Here is a 17,702-nt window from a genome sequence, read left to right as displayed (position 1 = left end):
TCTTCCATTCCCAAAGAGTACAAAAGCATATTGGTACTTTAATCAGAGACTTTATCTGAACGTTGTACATTCATTTCCTTTTACGATAAAGAGCAGCAATTGTGAAAATATTCCCAGATTCCGAACACTTACCTTCTCTAGCAACTCCTGATTTGTTCTGATTAAGAGCTGCTTTTCTTCTACCCATTTTGAATCCTATGAGGAAGAAGAGGATTAAAATACTGAAATGCTATATATAATGTTAAACAAGAAAAATGAATAACCACAATAATTAGAAGATTTCAGACATCGTCGTACATTCAAGTATAAAAAATGGTCACACATCAAAAAATAAGGATTTCATAAATATTTCAAGTATCAACAGCATTTTAAGCTACAGAGAAAATAAAAGTTCTTTTCCTGAAGCTGAGTGTCTTGTTTCTTAATACGTTCCAGCTAAGCATATACTTTAAAATCTTTACATATAGCAATTGTGGGTGAATGCAGTTATATGATATTTTATGTCATTTTAAAAACATTTATTTACTCAGCTTAACTCAAAACTATTTCTTTCCATTGCAAAGAGTTGGGAACTTTTGCAAAATCATGCCATTCTGAGTGACATAACGCAAATCCCAATGGAGAAAGGGAAAAAAACCCCACATTTAATTACCCCGAATGACTGAAAACAAGCTTCAGTGGTATGCAGTTAATTGCCCTCTGCTAAAAGTGTGAGAATAAGGCTAATACACAGTGTTTGTGATAAGGTATTTAAGACTATGGAGAAAGGGAAGTGACATAAGATTTTACACTCCATTTGAAAACCATCTTTCCATTTGATCACTTGTTCCAAAGCTGATCTTTGCTTATAGGTTTCTCCATGGCTTCAAAAGGCCTCATCAAATATTCCTTTAAACACCCAAGTTACAAAAACTCACTGCCAGCCACATCTGGACATTCATATTTTTTGGATTATAGCAGCCAAATTCATTCTGTTCTCCCTGTAGAGAAAAGTATTTATATAACCTAGCTCATGCTGCTCTAATAAGTTTAATAAAACAGTATGCAACAGAATATCCCATACTAACTGCAGATTGAATTATTTTCTAGCTAAAAAGGACAACTTATTTAAGATCTAAATGTCTTTGCTAAAGCATTAAGGCTGATACTTTCTTTGTCAGCAAGGTATTTGTAGATTGATGCTGCAGGAGAAATTAATGAAATTTGGATATCCCAGCCCAACCTTGAAATCACAGAACGGTCAGGGTTGGAAGGGAACTCTGGAGATCATCTAGTCCAACCCCCCCACCAGAGCAGTGTCACCTACAGCAAGTTGCACAGGATGGCGTCCAGGCGGGTTTTGAATGTCTCCAGAGCGGGAGACTCCACAACCTCTCTGGGCAGCCTGTGCCAGTGCTCTGCCACCCTCAAAGTAAAGAAGTTCCTCCTCATGTTAAGATGGAACTTCCTAAATTCAAGTTTGTGCCCGTTACCTCTTGTCCTATCACTGGGCACCACTGAAAAAAGACTGTTCCCACCCCCCTGGCACCCTCCCTTTAAGTATTTATAAGCATTAATAAGATCCCCCCTCAATCTTCTTTTCTCTGGACTAAAAAGACCCAAGTCCCTTAGTCTTTCCTCATAGGAGAGATGTTCTAAAACCCTAATCATTTTTGTATCCCTAAATGTCAACCAGAAAGACACAAAACATTACGATAAAATATTTACATTTTTTTTAAAAGTTTGAAGTTAGCTTTTCTACCCACTGCCCACTACATTTACATATTCCACCTTTCTTTCTCCTTTCCCCGCTCACATACAAGAATGCACAAGTGCATTTTAACTCTCCTGCAGTACACAAGCTCTTCAGGGTTATGATGTTAAAAGTACCATACTAGGAATAATATACTAAAATAAGTACCAAAAAGGCATGACATTTGTCAAGAATTTTTGAAACAAATGAAAGAAATGTTGAAAATAAAATCCAAAGTCTAGTTTAACATTTAACTAGTGTTTTACAAAGATCAAGGAACGAACAAAGAGTTGCACTCAGAGACGTAGGGTGGATATCCCAACGCATGCATATGGTAAAAAGGCAGGTTCAACATCCGACCTGCAGGTTCAACTACTTCGGTTCACACAAGTAGAAAAAGATGGATTAATTTGCCCTATTGTTAATTAGCTTTTGCGTCTTTATTGATGAAGTTAATTCTACTCTACTTTCTGAGGAAAATCTTAACTTCAGTGGGACTGTATTTATATACATACCAGGTCACTGAGAGGTGAGAATTCAAAAAAAAAAAAAAAAAAATCCATCTGGCACACTACATACTCCAGTATTTTGAGATTTGTTATATACCCCTACTAATGTTTGATAAGAATTTCTTCCTTTAATATAATGTTTGCACGCATCTCAAAGTACCTTGCAGAAATGGATTAGTCGTCTTATTTTACATCTAGGGGAATTCTGACAGATCGAGCTCACGAGAGATTAACAAGAGCCATTGATGCTTGCTTTGAAATGACACATAAACTGTTGTAAGTCAAGCTTCAAATCATTTTTTAACAATAAGACTCTAATCTCCTGCTCTGTATTTGACTTCAGAAAATGGTGAAGGTTTTTGCTGTTCCCGTTTCCTAAAGCTGCAAAGTAAGACTGAAAATTCCTGGGATAATACGCTAGGATCTTTTGATTGTTTCCTTTTCAAAAGCACTTTAGGGACTGGTTCTCTGAATGAACATTTCACAAGTGTTATTAAATCATCATCACTACAACGACCACCTAAACAACAAAGTAATAGTAAATAATAAAAAAATAATCACATTGTGCACAAAGAAGTCGGTTTTTCATCACAACCATTTATTTTGTTGAATCGAAACACTAACAGGTGAGGAGAACTGAGCAGGTGCTAGAGCCCCCAGCAAGTCACTTTGACCACTTCTGTGGAAAGCTAATGCTCAGCGTACAAACTGGCCCACTAGAGACAACATCATATTGCTCCTTGTCACGTCCCTGTTGACTTTCTCAGGATTACTAAGAGACACAAGGTTGAAAATGTGGTTATGAATTTCATAAAGTAGTAACTAATTAAAGTCTAATTTCCAGGCATACCTTTTTGACGCTCTGGAAGCAAAATCACAGAAGTAATTTCTTAGGTGTATATCCATGCTCACTTATCTTATTTACATACACAGTACTTAGGTTTGACACTGTAATAGTCAACCATTTTGTTAACGTTTTCAATTACACAGCAATTTGCCCACAACACCTTTATCATTAACACACTAAAATGTCAGCGGTAGATCCTTGAGAGGTCTTCAGTTCCATTTATTCTTCCAAAAGCTCAGTGAGCCATCATTTTTAGATTGACACATATTCTCTAATTTTAGTAATATTTTATTTACACAGAATTTAATAAGCAAATTGCAGCTTGTGTGGAAGTTAGCATAAACAATTTTTATCCTTAATTTGAATATGGTCCCAAAACCTTTGTATTTATACAGAATCTTACAGAAAGTTGGGTTTTTTTTTTTCTTACAAAGAATAAACCGGGAAAATAGTGATATCATTAACTTGCCATTATAATGCTACAGGATCATTAGTTTTTGAAATGCGTATCTGTAGATAGCTATATCTTTTTTTTATTTCCATATGCTACCTGCAATCTTAGAATTGTTATTTCAAACAATAAAGCATAAAATAACATCTCCCCAGTTTTCTCAGTGTGTTCCAGCAGTTACGCAACTGAACATCTTTTAAATGCACTCATAACTCTTAATCAGCCTTCCTGAAGATCCTAGACATTATTAAATATGCTTCAGTAGCCACATCTTCGTCAGGTATTTACAAGATACATGGAACAATAAGGCCTAATTTTTACTCTGTCTGATGGTATGGGAATTTGAAAGCAGTTGGGTCCTCCGAGAATTTAAGCCCAGGAGAGTAACACCACACGTGGCTTCCAGTAACCAGACACAGTCAGTGGTTCGTTTCCCTAGTTGAAGAGTGTGTGGAAGTTATTTGTTTTTTTGAATTTTTCTACGATGCACACCAAAAATATTCTCCAGTTTAAATATTTTATATTTGTTTTATTGGAATTTAGAGCAAATATAAACAAAATGGAAAATAGGAGAAAAGCCTGCACCAAATGACAACGGGAACAGAATTTACAATGCATGTACACGCGGCTACTTCGATATTACGCTTTTATGTGTTATAAAACGAATCTTTAATGACATTTTCTTACCCCATAGTGGACTTTCCCTTATTTAAGTAATCTATTGGTGGAGTAGCAATTAAGCTGCATCCGCCACACTAACGCACCAGCAAGCAATGAAGATGGCAAGGGCACCACTGCATGCAACGGAGAAAATGATGTGGTAGAGGACATTAAGAGAGCCTTTTACCTGTCCTTTCTCGATTAGAGCTTTCTCCAGATCCTCAATTTTTGCCTGACACCTGAGAAGATCAGCTTGCAGTTGTTCACGAGTCTGGGGAAAAAAAAAATATTAAAGAGTGTGTGTATACGCATGCACATCCAGATAGACAAGTAGATTTAATTACACACAGAATCAAAGTAAAGATGCTTCTACGCGCTTATGGGCTGGCCAGTCAGCTTTTAATGCTTTTGATTAAAATCATTGGTCTTGTCTTTACGTTATAAAATATTAAAAGCCATTGGTTTAACAGTATTTTTCCCCTCTGAGCCTAAAAAGATGTTATCATCACATATTCAGTGACAAAGCTCTTCCCAGGGGAAAAAAAAAAAGTTAGAAAATGAAAGCCCTCGGAGAAGCTATTCATAAGCTTTAGTAATTCAAGGCAATTGGGAATAAAAGGGCAAGAGAGAAAGAGAATTGCAATAAGCACTGAGAAAGGCCTATAGGTAAATAAATTATCTTGACCCAAAATAATTTGTTTAGCCCATAAACAGCATGCACTAGTCTGTCTTCCTCATTCTACATGATTATCACTCTATTATACCACGGTAGGTATTACCCCCGAGTCCAGTGATGCCCTAAAAGGGACTGGATCATACAAGGTACTAAACAAAAAGGACATAAACCAAAGGATCTCTCTGAAGACCTTCAGCCAGAGGCTCCTTGAGCTACTGCAAGTACTTTTCTCACCCTACTTCAGGTACTCTTACACCCAAGCAGTTAAAAAACTCTCACAGGGATTTCCTTCTGCATCTTTGGGTCTTTAGGTTCTTGTTGTTTACCATAAGCCTCATCTAAAAGTTCTTCCCACCAGATCACTGGGCCCTACAAAACTAACCATGCAAAAAAGCTACCTTCTGACTCACAGAAAAGATGGATTTGCATGGATGTGACAAAAGAAAACAGAATGTGATTAAAAAGAAAGCAACAATTCCAAAGTGTACTAAAGGAACAGTTTGCAAATTCCTGCAAAATAAAATTTTAAAAAGCTATTACAAAAATATTCATACCAGGGTTTCCCTTCCTATGAAGGCAAAGGAAAAATATAACAGTGTCTCATGACTCCTAAATACACAAGTGCCTCTGAAATCTTACTTTAATAGTATATGTAATTATGCCCCCTGCCCCAATTTTAGCCTGAAAAGTGATTACCAAAGTCCTTATTGCTGTCCTTGGCTAAGTGTCCTACTTAAAGAGAGTGTGGAATGTGACTAGGCTCTTCTAAGATGCCGAGAACTCTAATAAATAAAGCTATAAAGCAATAATTCTACTATTCCAAAAACTGTATTTCACAGGAAAAAAAAAAAAAGTTAAGGTTGGTTGAGAGCCATGTCAAAGAACCTTGGAAAAAAACCCAAAACAATACATGACACATCTTAAAGTAAACCCTGAATCTTCTAAATATTGGCTCTGGGGATAATAGACTGACATTTATAGCTGTAAATAACTCCAGATAATGTCAAGCAGTCTACATTCTTCTGTAACTTGTACCTAGAAAGCTTTGCTTATTAAGACACAGAAATTCTGCTCCTACAAGTATTCTATTTCTATACCTGAGAATATTCAGTAAGTGGATTTTTAAATGCTTGCCAGAGAAAGTGACGTGGATGAAACAGGGCACATGTATGCCTAAAAACCATCAGCAATCAATCAATATAGAATTTTGTGAATATTTTATTGAATTTTTCTGAGCAATGGAACAATTAAGCTTGTGGCAGCTCCCACCTTTCGGATAAGTAGAGTCTATCCCCACCAGTAATTTTTAAACCACATTAAAATCTTTGTCTTTCTGCATTATTGGCAACACAATGCAGTTGCACAATACAGTGAAGGTCACATGTAGCAAGGCAGTAATATATATTCACAATATTTAACACATTTCTCCATTTTTGGGGTTCTGGGGGAAGAGGGAGGAAGTAGGTTAGGGAGGGGTCTTTTAATGCTGAAACCCTTTTAGAATCAGTCTCATTGAGGTTGGAAGGGATCACCTGTCCAACTCCTGTGCTCAAAGCAGGAGGGGCACCTAAAGCAGCTCAAGACCTTGTCCAGTGGGATTCTGAACATCTCCAGGGATGAACACTCCATAACCTCTCTGGGAAACCTGTTCCAATGTTTGACTCGTCTCGGAGGTAGAAGGGTTTTTCTTATGTTTAAATGTTATTTCTTGTATTTGAGTTTGTGCCTGTTACATCTTGTCCTTTCACTGGATTCCACTGAGAAGAGTCTGGTTCCATCTTCTTTACTCCCTTCATCAGGTGTTTATACAAATTGATAAGATACACCTGAGCCTTCTCTTACCCAGGCTGAACAGTCCCAGCTCCCTCACTCAGCCTCTCCTTGTGTATCAGGTTCTCCAAGCCCTTAATCATCTTCGTGACTAGACTCTATCCCATACGTCCATGTTTTTCGTGTACTGGGGGAGCCCAGAGATGGACCCAGCATTCCAGATGCTGCCTCATCAATGCTGAACAGGGAGGAAGGATCACCTCCATTGGTCTGCTGGGGACTTTCTTCCTAATGCAGCCCAGGAGGCGATTGGCCTTCTTTGCTGCAAGAACATAATATCAGCTCAAGTTCAACTTGATTTCCACCAGGACACCCCATATCCTTTTGTGCAAAACTGCTTGCCAGCAAGTCTGTACTGGTTCATGGAGCTATTCTTCCCCACATGCAAGACTTTTCCTTCCCTTTGTTGAATTTAATGACGTTCCTATTGACACATTTCTTAAGGCAGTTAAATGGTCCCTCTGAATGGCAGCACAACCACCTCATATATCAACCACCCCTCTCAATTTTGTATCATCTGCAAAACTTGCCACAGGTGCACTCTGTTCAATCATCCAGGTCATTAAGGGACTTTTTACAAGGGCATGTAGTGATAGGACAAGGGGTAACGGCTTTAAACTGGAAGAGGGCAGATTCAGATGAGATATCAGGAAGAATTTTTTCACTCTGAGGGTGGTGAGGCACTGGAACAGGTTGCCCCGAGAAGTTGTGGAGGCCCCATTCCTGGAAGTGTTCAAGGCCAGGCTGGATGGGGCTCTGAGCAACTTGGTCTAGTGGGAAATGACCCTGCCTATGGTGGGGGGGTTGGAACTAGATGATCTTCAAGGCCCCTTCCAAAATAAACCATTCTATGATTAAGGAAGAGGTTAAGTAGTACTAGACCCTGTATCAACCCCTACAGTACATCACTGGTGACACTCCTCCAGCTGAACTTTCTGCCACTGAGCACAACTCTTTAAGCTATTTCAACCAATTTTCAGTCCACCTCACTGTCCGCTTGTCTAGTCCATACTTCATCAGTTTGTCTATGAGAATCTTATGGGGGAGAGTGTCAAAAAACTTACTAAAGTCAAGGTAGACAACATCCACTGCTCTCAACTCATTTGCCAAGCTAGTCATCTCATCATAGAATGCTATCAAGTTGGTTAAGCGTGATCTCCCTTTCGTAAATCCATGATGATCACTCCCCATCACCTTCTTGTCTTTCAGACATTTGGAAATAGTTTCCATGATTATTTGCTCCTCCCCTTTCCTAGGGACCGAGGTAAGAATGACCAGCCTTCAGTTCCCCAGATCCTCCTTCTTGCCCTTCTTGAAGAAGAGTGACATTTGCTTTCTTACAGTCCTCCGGAACCTCCCATAATTGCCATGACCTTTCAAAGATCATTGAGAGTGGTCTTGCAATGACATCAGTCAGCTCTCAGTAGTCAGTACTCTATGGGTTCAAGCTGTACTCAATGCAGAATGAAGGACGTGAGGTGAAGATGAAGTTTCCAGCCCTATGGCTATTGCTTGCCTATTTAGATGTTACTTGTTCTTTGGTCATCAATCACAATACTCATTCAAGTAGAGGATGACTTGTAAATATGCTACATTTCTAGACACACCCCTATCTGCAAGGAGTTGGAACAAAGTACAAGAAATTTTGCCTCTAGTTAACTCAGGTCTTTTTCGACACTAATGCTGTTCAGTGAATAGATCTGAAGACTGAGTCAGAGCTCAAAAATTCATTAGGAAATGATTTCTCTCCTCCCCAGTTTGGAAAAAACAGAATGGAAGATGTTAGCATGATTTCTGCTGACCTCATATCCACACTAAATGGTTAAACACAGTGGTGACAGAAGGGTAGAGGAAAACCGAATACATACTTTCTCACACCTCAAATACCTATAGTACAGTGATTGCTGTGAGGATAAAAAAAAACATTTATGTCAGAGTGAGTAAACAATCGCACATACCAAACGAATAGGAACAACAGTTAGCTACGTACTTTTTAGTGGAAGAAAGCTCTCAAACTTAGATTTTTAAAAACAAATTAGGATTTCATATATTCAACAAAACACCTGCAGCAAAACTTCCTTTTTCAGATTTGGGTCAGATTTGTAATATAATCATATAATAGCAGTACCTAAGTACTTATAACAACCTCTTCTCCGATTCATTTTAAATCCATCATGTTGCTATCCAAATTGCAGGTTCAATTGGGATATCATTCTCAATAACACTGTCTTGCTACTGAAATGTTTAATATATTATGCATGCTAGAATAAAGTACAACGATATCTCTGTTCTGATCGCACCAGATGAATCTAAATTGTCACCTTACCGATAATATCCTCTAATCTTCAAAAACATCGTGCTTTGTATTTAACTGACCTGGAACGACATCTCCTGCTATTCCAAGTTTTTTGAGCTTTTCAATGATCTCAGAGTTAAAAGAAATTTCAGTTAAAAAATTACCCTTGCTTCTCTCTCTGCATCCAGGGTTCCACCAACTTGTTCCTGAAGCAATGCATATGCTCTTTGCAAAGCTTGGTACTCTCTTGTTAGCTGACAGAACCTTAGTTCAGCTTCTTCTTTAGGTGTGCTCTTAATGGAGAGGGGGGGAAAAAAAAGTGGGTTTGTATAAATATATAAGATAATGGGTTTCTTTATACAGACAGACTCACAAACACAACAAGCAGTACAACACATACTGAATCTCAAAGTTTAATAAAGGTTTAAAAACTAAAACAAGTGGAAATGGAAGGAAGGATGATTTGATGATGATGCAGAAATCAGTAACTGTTTTGACAGCATGATTTCAGGACAGTATAAGTTACTACACGAGGCATTAATGTACAGAAACGGGAAGAAGCTGACTGGGGAAAGACAAGACGGAACAGTTTTATGCACCACTGTCTTCAGCAACTCCACTGCCACAGGGGCTTCAGAAGAGGTTCGTTCTATTTGTCATGCAGTCCATCACTCCCTTACTCTTTGTCTCTGCTATGCCAGGGTAAAGCATTTTACCGTCACAAGCACACTAACACAGAAATTACATTTCAAAAGCCATAGGTTGGGTTTTAATTTATTTTTTTAAACATGAAGTATTTTTAATGCCCTAATTTTCTTTGAATTTTGAGCAACTAACATCAACACTTTCAAGGTCTTTCCTATAATGCTGAGGGCAAGAAATGTCCTTCCCTTTAATTAATTTTTGCTCCAGGAACTCAAGCTCCAAGGAAAAGAGATTACAATATTATTAGATATTAAACACAGAAAAATAGGAAGCTTCTTGTGACTGAAGAGTATTAGGCACAAGTTAGTGAACAGGAAAGAAAGATGAAAAAGAGCATTTAATTCATGCTTTGTCCTCAGCCCTGCAGTCCTTTAAAGTAGGCCAGCTGCACTGTATATCACAGAGCTGAGACAAAACGTGTCAGTGGGTATTTACTACTTATGATCATTTACGCCATAATGAATTGCAAAAGCCTCTCTCAGTATTGTAAGTACAGGAAGAAAATCCTGGTTGTATCAAAACAGTCAAATAAATTATAAGGTTGAAAGGCAAACTATTGTCTAGTAACTATTGACTTTTGGCAAAGCAACATGCCTATTCATTTTCTTATTTTATTTCTCAGCCCAGTATCTGCCAAAACTGTCAGGCAGAATATTATCTTATTAATTCTATTGCCATGACTGTGGATGTATTACTGGACTTGAAACAAAACAAAGCAATTGTCTGCCAAATCTTTCATAGTTCATGTGGCAGAATAGCTTAAAAAATAATTTGCATTTATACTCCATGTCAATTTTTATAGAACTTAAGAACAAATCATCTACTACTTACATCTTCCAAATCTTCCTCCGGTGTTGCTGGTGTCCTGTCTGTTTTATCTGTGTTATATGAAGTTACAGATGATGTTTCTGAATCAACAGATTCTTCATCAAATCCAAAAAATGTCTCCACAACATGCCTCTGAAAAGTTAGTTTTTCTTAGTTACTAGAAAAACAGTTGGAAAACCCCAATGACCCAGTAAGTAGTAGCCAAGGTCTTCTCTGACCATTATTTTACTATTTAAAAAAAAAAGGTTCCTTCATAAACCCTTGTTCCCTGATTAAATTAGCTACCTTTTCAACAGCATTTGCATGAGAGCCTCCAAGAACTGAAGTGCACATAGCAGCATAATTGGGTAATTGCCAATAGAATAGTGCTTTAGCAAAAGTATAAAAGCTAATTACTAAAATCATACAGATCTTACAAGATTCACAGTAGAGGAATGCAATATCTATTAAGAAGAAAGCAAGCCAATACGAGGTAACATATAGGATGTGGAAACAAAAGGGAAAAAAATATTCCAAAGAACAATGCAGAATAAATTTTGTCATCCATACCAATTTTAAAAAAAGCAAAAAAGAAAAAAAGAGATTAATTTATAATACCTACTTCGCAAAATCCTACTTAAATGTATAAATTGCCACTTGTCCATTTGTTTTTCCGACACTGTCATTCTCAGTTTTTTCAACAGTTTGCTCCGGTATTATGACTAACCAAAAAAACTATGTTTAGGGCAAACCAGCATTTCAATCCAGATTTAAAAAATTTTACAGAATGTAATCAATTAAATGCATGCTTACAGAAAACTAGAGAAAAAGAATAGTCAATGGAAATAAATAGCACAATATTTATTGTGAAAAATTTGATGTTTTATATAAAACATCACAACTGCAATAATTCTTTCACCATTTTAAAAGCCCTTTCCACCAGTTTCCTACTATATGCTCAGAAAGCAGCAATTTTTAGAAAGCCTAACATTTTACACCATAAATGTGTTCCAATAACCCAACACAAACTCAGAGGAGCAATAAAATTAAGGGGAAAAAAAATAAAAATAAAGGGTGTTGCTAGAAAAATGGAGTCAGGTTATGAAGCATCCTAGACAGGGAGGCTAGTGGGGAGAGATTGCTTTAAGATGACAAAGGAGAATTTGTCTATCTGTCTATAGTTTTTGGCACTGCTTGATGCTGAATCACAGATCCTGATGTCACAGTTTGTTGGGTTTTTAAAAAAAACCCAAAAACTAACTATAAACCGCAGGTTGTATGTGAGAAGATAATAGCCCTGTTTATTAAAAAGGCCTAAATGATGAAAAAAAAAAAAATCAATTGTTATTAACTCAGAACAGACAACGTCTTACATCTCATCAAAGCCAAACTGGCTGAGTGAGCCATCAATTTCATTCAAGATACCAAAAGGTTTTATTTTATCTATAATACCCTATCTCATGATGGATTCCAAATATTTACCTTTCACTGCAGACTTCTAGACTTATCTAACTTTATACGTTTTTTCCATTATGTCTACAAAGTATTGTCTTTACTTTCTCACAAAGCCCCATAATGCTTAATATATTCTTTCGTCTCAGCAGAGCTCTCATCAACAGCCAAAACACTGAATTAAGTGGTACCACAAAGTCAAGCTCGTAGGTGTGACCTGCTGCCTGCACACATGACACCATTTACAGCCTGCAGCCCTGGTTACCATAGTCCACCAGGTCACAGTCTCATCACTCGTAAGCTAAACAACTCCATAATTGTTTCACAGTACAGCTAATCCCACTCAAACTAAGACAGCTTCACGTTCTGAACCACTTAATTGCTTCACTTAAGACGAGCCCTTCAAATAATAATTTAAAAATTTCCTCCAGACTACATTTTTAAATTAACTGGTTCTACTAAAATCTCCTTCTGAAAGGATGTTAAGGATGTTATGCACTCAAAAATAAAAAAAAAAAAAAAAAAAAAAAAAAAACACCCACACAACACCCAAGAAAGCCACATCTTTTCAAAACAGGCTGTGCTTGTCCATAGGCATACAGGCAAGTATGATGCAGCACAGAAGGCAAAGAGCTTCTGAACAGTCTTTAGAAACAGCCTTCCTTTTGCAAGCTACTAAACTACTATTTAGTGTATTCACAAGGAAAGGATCGCAGTTGCAGTACTAAAACCCTGTAAAGACATGTTACTCTTCTCTCAGTTCTTTAGGAAGCACCGTGATCCTTTCACCAGGTAGAGTTACGGCTAAGGTGCTTCAGACAAACACTTCCCTGGGATAATTTCATCCTTTCCTCCAGCATTCACGTGCTGCACCAGTTTGTTCACTGTTCTGTCCTACTTAACAAAACAAAGGACACCAGGAACAGGTTTAAGCTCTATTCTAGAAATATAAAGACTTATCCAGAAAGGTAATGTGTTCTCTCACGCTTGAATTGCAAACATTTCAGACTCCTCCCTCATAAGCACAAAGATTTACTACAAAAACTGGGGTGTAATTAGTCCTTGGGAGATAGTCCATCCAGCATTTCTCCCATGCTGAATACTGGTTGCAGCCTACAATCATCTAAGACTATTACTACAAGTAACTATTGGGAGCTGAAAATAGGGCTAAAGAAATGGTGCTACCTTCAAGCTGTAAGGAAGACAAACAAATTTACAATGTGGGTTGCCCGGTCAACTCATCAGGAAGAACTCCTTTCTGACTCCAAACAGATGAACAGATACAGTTTCATAAAGATGAAGGTATATCAAACAAAGGTAAAGATGATGATGGCGGGTAAACAAAGACCAAGAAACTTGCATGAAAACCGCACCACCATTTTGCAGTGTGGGAACGTTTTTTTACTCAAAGATGCTGAGAGTAAACATAAAACAAAGCTGCACGCAGACTCTTATGCCAATACTTTTTTATCTCCCTCTTCTGCCTGTACCAGCTTGCCTGTGGATGGGGCTCAGAACAACTAGGCTGTGCTTTGAAGGAGCCTAGCCAAGGACAAGCAACTCAGAGGACCGAAGAACATCTGACCCTGCTCATCATGCCTCCTGCCTCAAGGGTGCTTGGCCTTGGACAAACGCACTTGAGCAAAGCTCAACCCAAACCCGCAATAATAAAGGCTTGAGGGCTGACAAAGTAAATAAGAGTCAAGTCTTGACTTTGAAAAGGCTGGCAGAAGGGACTTCTAAAAGGTGGAGAGCAAAACTCCAGTTTATTACCATAGACACAGCGCAGAGAACACAAGGGTCAGCAGCAGCTTAGTTAAAACAAGGCTTATCATACCTATGGGTTTTTTTGCTCTATCATCTCTGCTATACAGTCACTTTTGCCGATAACTCAGGTTAAGTATGTATCTATCTCTAACCCTGCATGCACACACCCACGCACGCTGTTTCAAGAAGTGAAAAAACACGATCCTAAAACAACAGCGGGTTTGATTTTACATAAATATATGTAGGTTTGAGAAGATACTTAAAGCAATGTCATTATTTTGATAAAAGATACTAGCTGCATTTAAACCTTTCACCAGTAGCAAAACCAGGGAAAAATAACTTGCATATGTTATTAAATAAATCACTTGATTATTAGATGGGAGGGAATTATGCAAGAAAATTAGTATTTCCCATCACACTGAAAAGCCCCAACACTTCAAGGAGTGTTAAAAGTAAAAAAACTGTTAAATGCTACACAGACTGCCTATAATATTTGGAGTTATGAGTGAACCATGTATTTATTTTTAATGACTCCTTCCTCTTTAGAGAAGCTGTACGTTTATCATTTGGTGGAGCAGACGCTTTCCATAGAAACAGAGATAAGTTAATGAACCATCGTATATTAATTGCACATATATGAATTGCTTCATGACATAATTAGCTGGTTTTATTGTTGATCATCTAGTATCCAAAGCCACTGGCTACAAGAAGTGATTCCCAGCAAAACCAGAAGAAATTAACTCTTAAGGGAACAGCTGTAGAGAGGAAAAAAAAAGGCAAAAGAAAAAGGCATCCGATTCATACAAAGTTTGGTGATAAACACTGTAATAAATAATAAGGCATAAATATATACACCAACTCCAAAGGAGAATCCATGTATAGCTCAAAAGCTGAATCACAATGGTTTTTGAAAAGTATATACAAACATGCATAACATGGACTGGATTTTTTGTAACTATACACAATTTTCATTCAAACTTTTCTTAAAAATGGGAACATTCTCAATTAACAACTTAAAGATTCTTTTAAATTGATTTGTACATTTGTTACTTCCAAATCATAAATTTATAACTGAGAAAACAGTCATGTAAATTGCTGAAAAAATCTGATTTAAATTCTAAGTTCCACTGACTACTGCCATGCATTTAATAGCAAGTATATTTCATCTGGATTTATATCACTGTTTTCACATAATTTTAAAGTCAGATTATGCATTAGGTCTTTACAACTCAAGTGTTAAGGCTTCTAGTGAAGTATGGTACTCAGTAAATATCGAAGTTTAGAATGTTATAAATCAACAGTGACACACAGACCATATTATATGCAAATTTCAATATACTCTCATATTTTTAATGGTTTGGATTAGATATACTTACATCTAAATAATCTGATTCCTCCGTTGCTAAAGGAGTTTCCTTTTACATTTAAATAACTCATTTTCAAGTACTTAATCTAACATGATGGAAATGATCCAAGATTAATTTCCTTGTACTGCAATCAGATGAGCTAATCAGTAACTTCTTACCTTCATGCTTATATGTCATTTCTTGGCAGCCAGAAAAATACAGGCACACCAAAGCACAGAGGCAGATAAAAAAAGAAAAATATAAAACAAGAAATATGAACTCCATCACACCAGTGTGCAGGCTTTCCACGAATACGGTTTATTTATTAAAGTTTAAATAAAGAAACAAATCCGTAGAGTCCTGCAGTTTCCAAATGAACCGGGCAATTATGCCTTATTTTCAAAATGCATGACTCCATCAATGGTGGAATCACTGTAACTCCATTCTATGTGTCAAAAATAAACAAAACCCCAAAAATACTGTTTCCAGAGTTTCTTGATTATTTCACTACCAAAATTAGGAAAAAAAAAAAAAAGAAAAAGAGCAAAATCCCCCAAAAACACCACAAAAAAAAAAAAAAGAAAAAAAGAAAAAAGAAAAAAGAAAAAAAAAAAAACACACCTGGAAAAAAGCATGCATTAAACAGCAAAAGAAGATTCACCTCTGGTACATCTTTTTCCTAACAAGTCTAATGTGAAAAGAAAAAAAGATAACCAAAGATAAACCTCTGTCAGTTTAGGCTGCTTCACTTCAGAGAAAACTACCCTACAGTACCTGAGTATAGAGAGTCCTCTAAACAGCTTGCAGCCACAGAGGTTATAAAGCCCCATCCCGCTGTGCTGCTCCTTTCCTCGGGGAACCCGAGGCGGTTGCCAGCGCTGTTCTATGGACTCCTATGCCCCTTGGTAATTAAAAGAGTGCTCAGTCAAAGCTAGACTAGCAACAGTAACCTAGTGCACCTACAGAGCTCCAGAAATAACAGAGGCACCTAACTGGGAAAAAAAAAAAAAAAAAAAAAAAAGAAAAATCAAGAAAAAAACCTTGGCATTTTGAAAAGCTTCTCAACTGAACTGATGTTGTTTAGACCCAATTGGGCTATAAAGGCTACTGGACTAGCCTGACAGATCATTCACACAAGCTGTCTTAAAGATGGAGAAAGGCACGCCATGGATTCTGTTCCAGTTAACAGGAACCAATGTCAGGAAAATACTCATATTAGAAAACAAAGACAAACACTGTCCAGTCAGAGTACCTCAAAAATTAAGTAGTCTGGAGTGTAAAAGTACCCATTTAAGAGAAGCTGTAACAGTAGATGAGTTTAAGTCTTCACCCCGTGCAACAAGTTCCATTTATTAGAACAAAAGAGGAACTTTTCCACACCTCCTAGTCTGAGCTCATCTGACCACATTCAGGGAACCCAATTCTCACCATTTATTTCCTCTTTCACTTTGTCAAGGGAAGTGGGGCACAGCTGGAAATAGATCCAACTCCAACTGCCAAACTTCATAATTCACTGTGTTAACGTTAATTTTACATTTAACAGATCTTAGAGAAGCAAAGCCAAATATTTACGTCAGTAGTTTCTCCTTCCGAGTGGTTGGTTAGGAGAGATACACCGGTAATTTCTTCTACTATTATATATAGGTTATCATCTGCATGATATAAAAATCTTGCACAGATCATAGACAGAAATACACTTGCACTGTACTTGTCTATATATAAAGCAACTCATCTTAGACTGCTTTTATGGTCCACAGGGAGAAATAGGCAATTTTAGGACAAAACTCATATGGCCTATTTAGATATCTACTTCCAGAGGAGAACAATCACCACTTAACGTTACCACTTTGCCCAGAGCGAGATGTTTATATCTCACCTCCATTAATGACATCTAACCAACCCTTTGCCATCTTGGTTCGAGGAATTCTACCATTTTCATCTGGATTCCTGAGACAGGATGTAAAAACAGAGAGGATGAAGATGGTACAATCCCACCAGTTTATATGGGTAAGCAGCCCATTCTGCATAGATTGTTTCAATAAAAAACTGCTGGAAAACTGGGGGAAACACAGCTTGCTTTGAGTATTTTGATCCTCACAGGACCACACAGGTGACCTGGAAGGAAACCAGCCCGTATACCAGAATTGGACTTTTAGAAGCTTACATCATCAGCATTTAAACTCCAAGTCAACATTGCACGTACATGTGAATAGCCTACAGGTTTATACAATGGCCGGTAATAGGACACTAATAAGCATATTATTGACAACTTCTTTCCTTCCTTAAGGAATTAGCTCATGTAGAAACTATATGTATAGTTATATAAAAACTAGTACCAGTCATACAGTATAACTAGTATAGTATATATAAACCCATTCGCTCTTCTCTTAAAACTTACTTTTTCACTTGTTTTCAGTCTGTAGTCCTGCTTTTCCTTTGAGAAGACAGCATCAAATAAAATTTCAAATGGCTAATTTCATATGAGCACCGAGGCGCTAACGCACAGGGGATGGAATAATTAGTGGGAGTTATGTCTGCTACTGATTAATTTGTTCTTCCTGGTGTATCTATTATATCATAAATAAGAAGCAAAACCCTACTAACTCTGCTGCTCGTATGCACAC

The 17,702-nt window shown here is 37.3% G+C and overlaps 1 protein-coding gene across 1 annotated transcript in view; it reads right to left on the bottom strand.

Moving 5' to 3' along the window:
* JAKMIP1 (janus kinase and microtubule interacting protein 1) overlaps positions 1-17,702 on the bottom strand; it is a gene marked incomplete at its 3' end in the record, with an annotated part of 93,779 nt that overhangs the window by 37,046 nt on the left and 39,031 nt on the right. Inside the window, exons 9-12 of the mRNA XM_082482215.1 lie at positions 10,538-10,666; positions 9,166-9,294; positions 4,387-4,470; positions 133-195 (exon numbers count right to left, since the gene is read on the bottom strand). Of these exons, the coding sequence (XP_082338341.1) occupies positions 133-195; positions 4,387-4,470; positions 9,166-9,294; positions 10,538-10,666 (405 nt within the window). The remainder of the gene's footprint in view (positions 1-132; positions 196-4,386; positions 4,471-9,165; positions 9,295-10,537; positions 10,667-17,702) is intronic.

This window comes from Vanellus vanellus (genome assembly GCF_965231255.1).
Source record: "Vanellus vanellus genome assembly, chromosome: 4".
Taxonomy (NCBI): domain Eukaryota; kingdom Metazoa; phylum Chordata; class Aves; order Charadriiformes; family Charadriidae; genus Vanellus; species Vanellus vanellus.
Note: the sequence above shows the minus strand (reverse complement) of the source record. Positions and strands in the feature narration are given on the sequence as shown.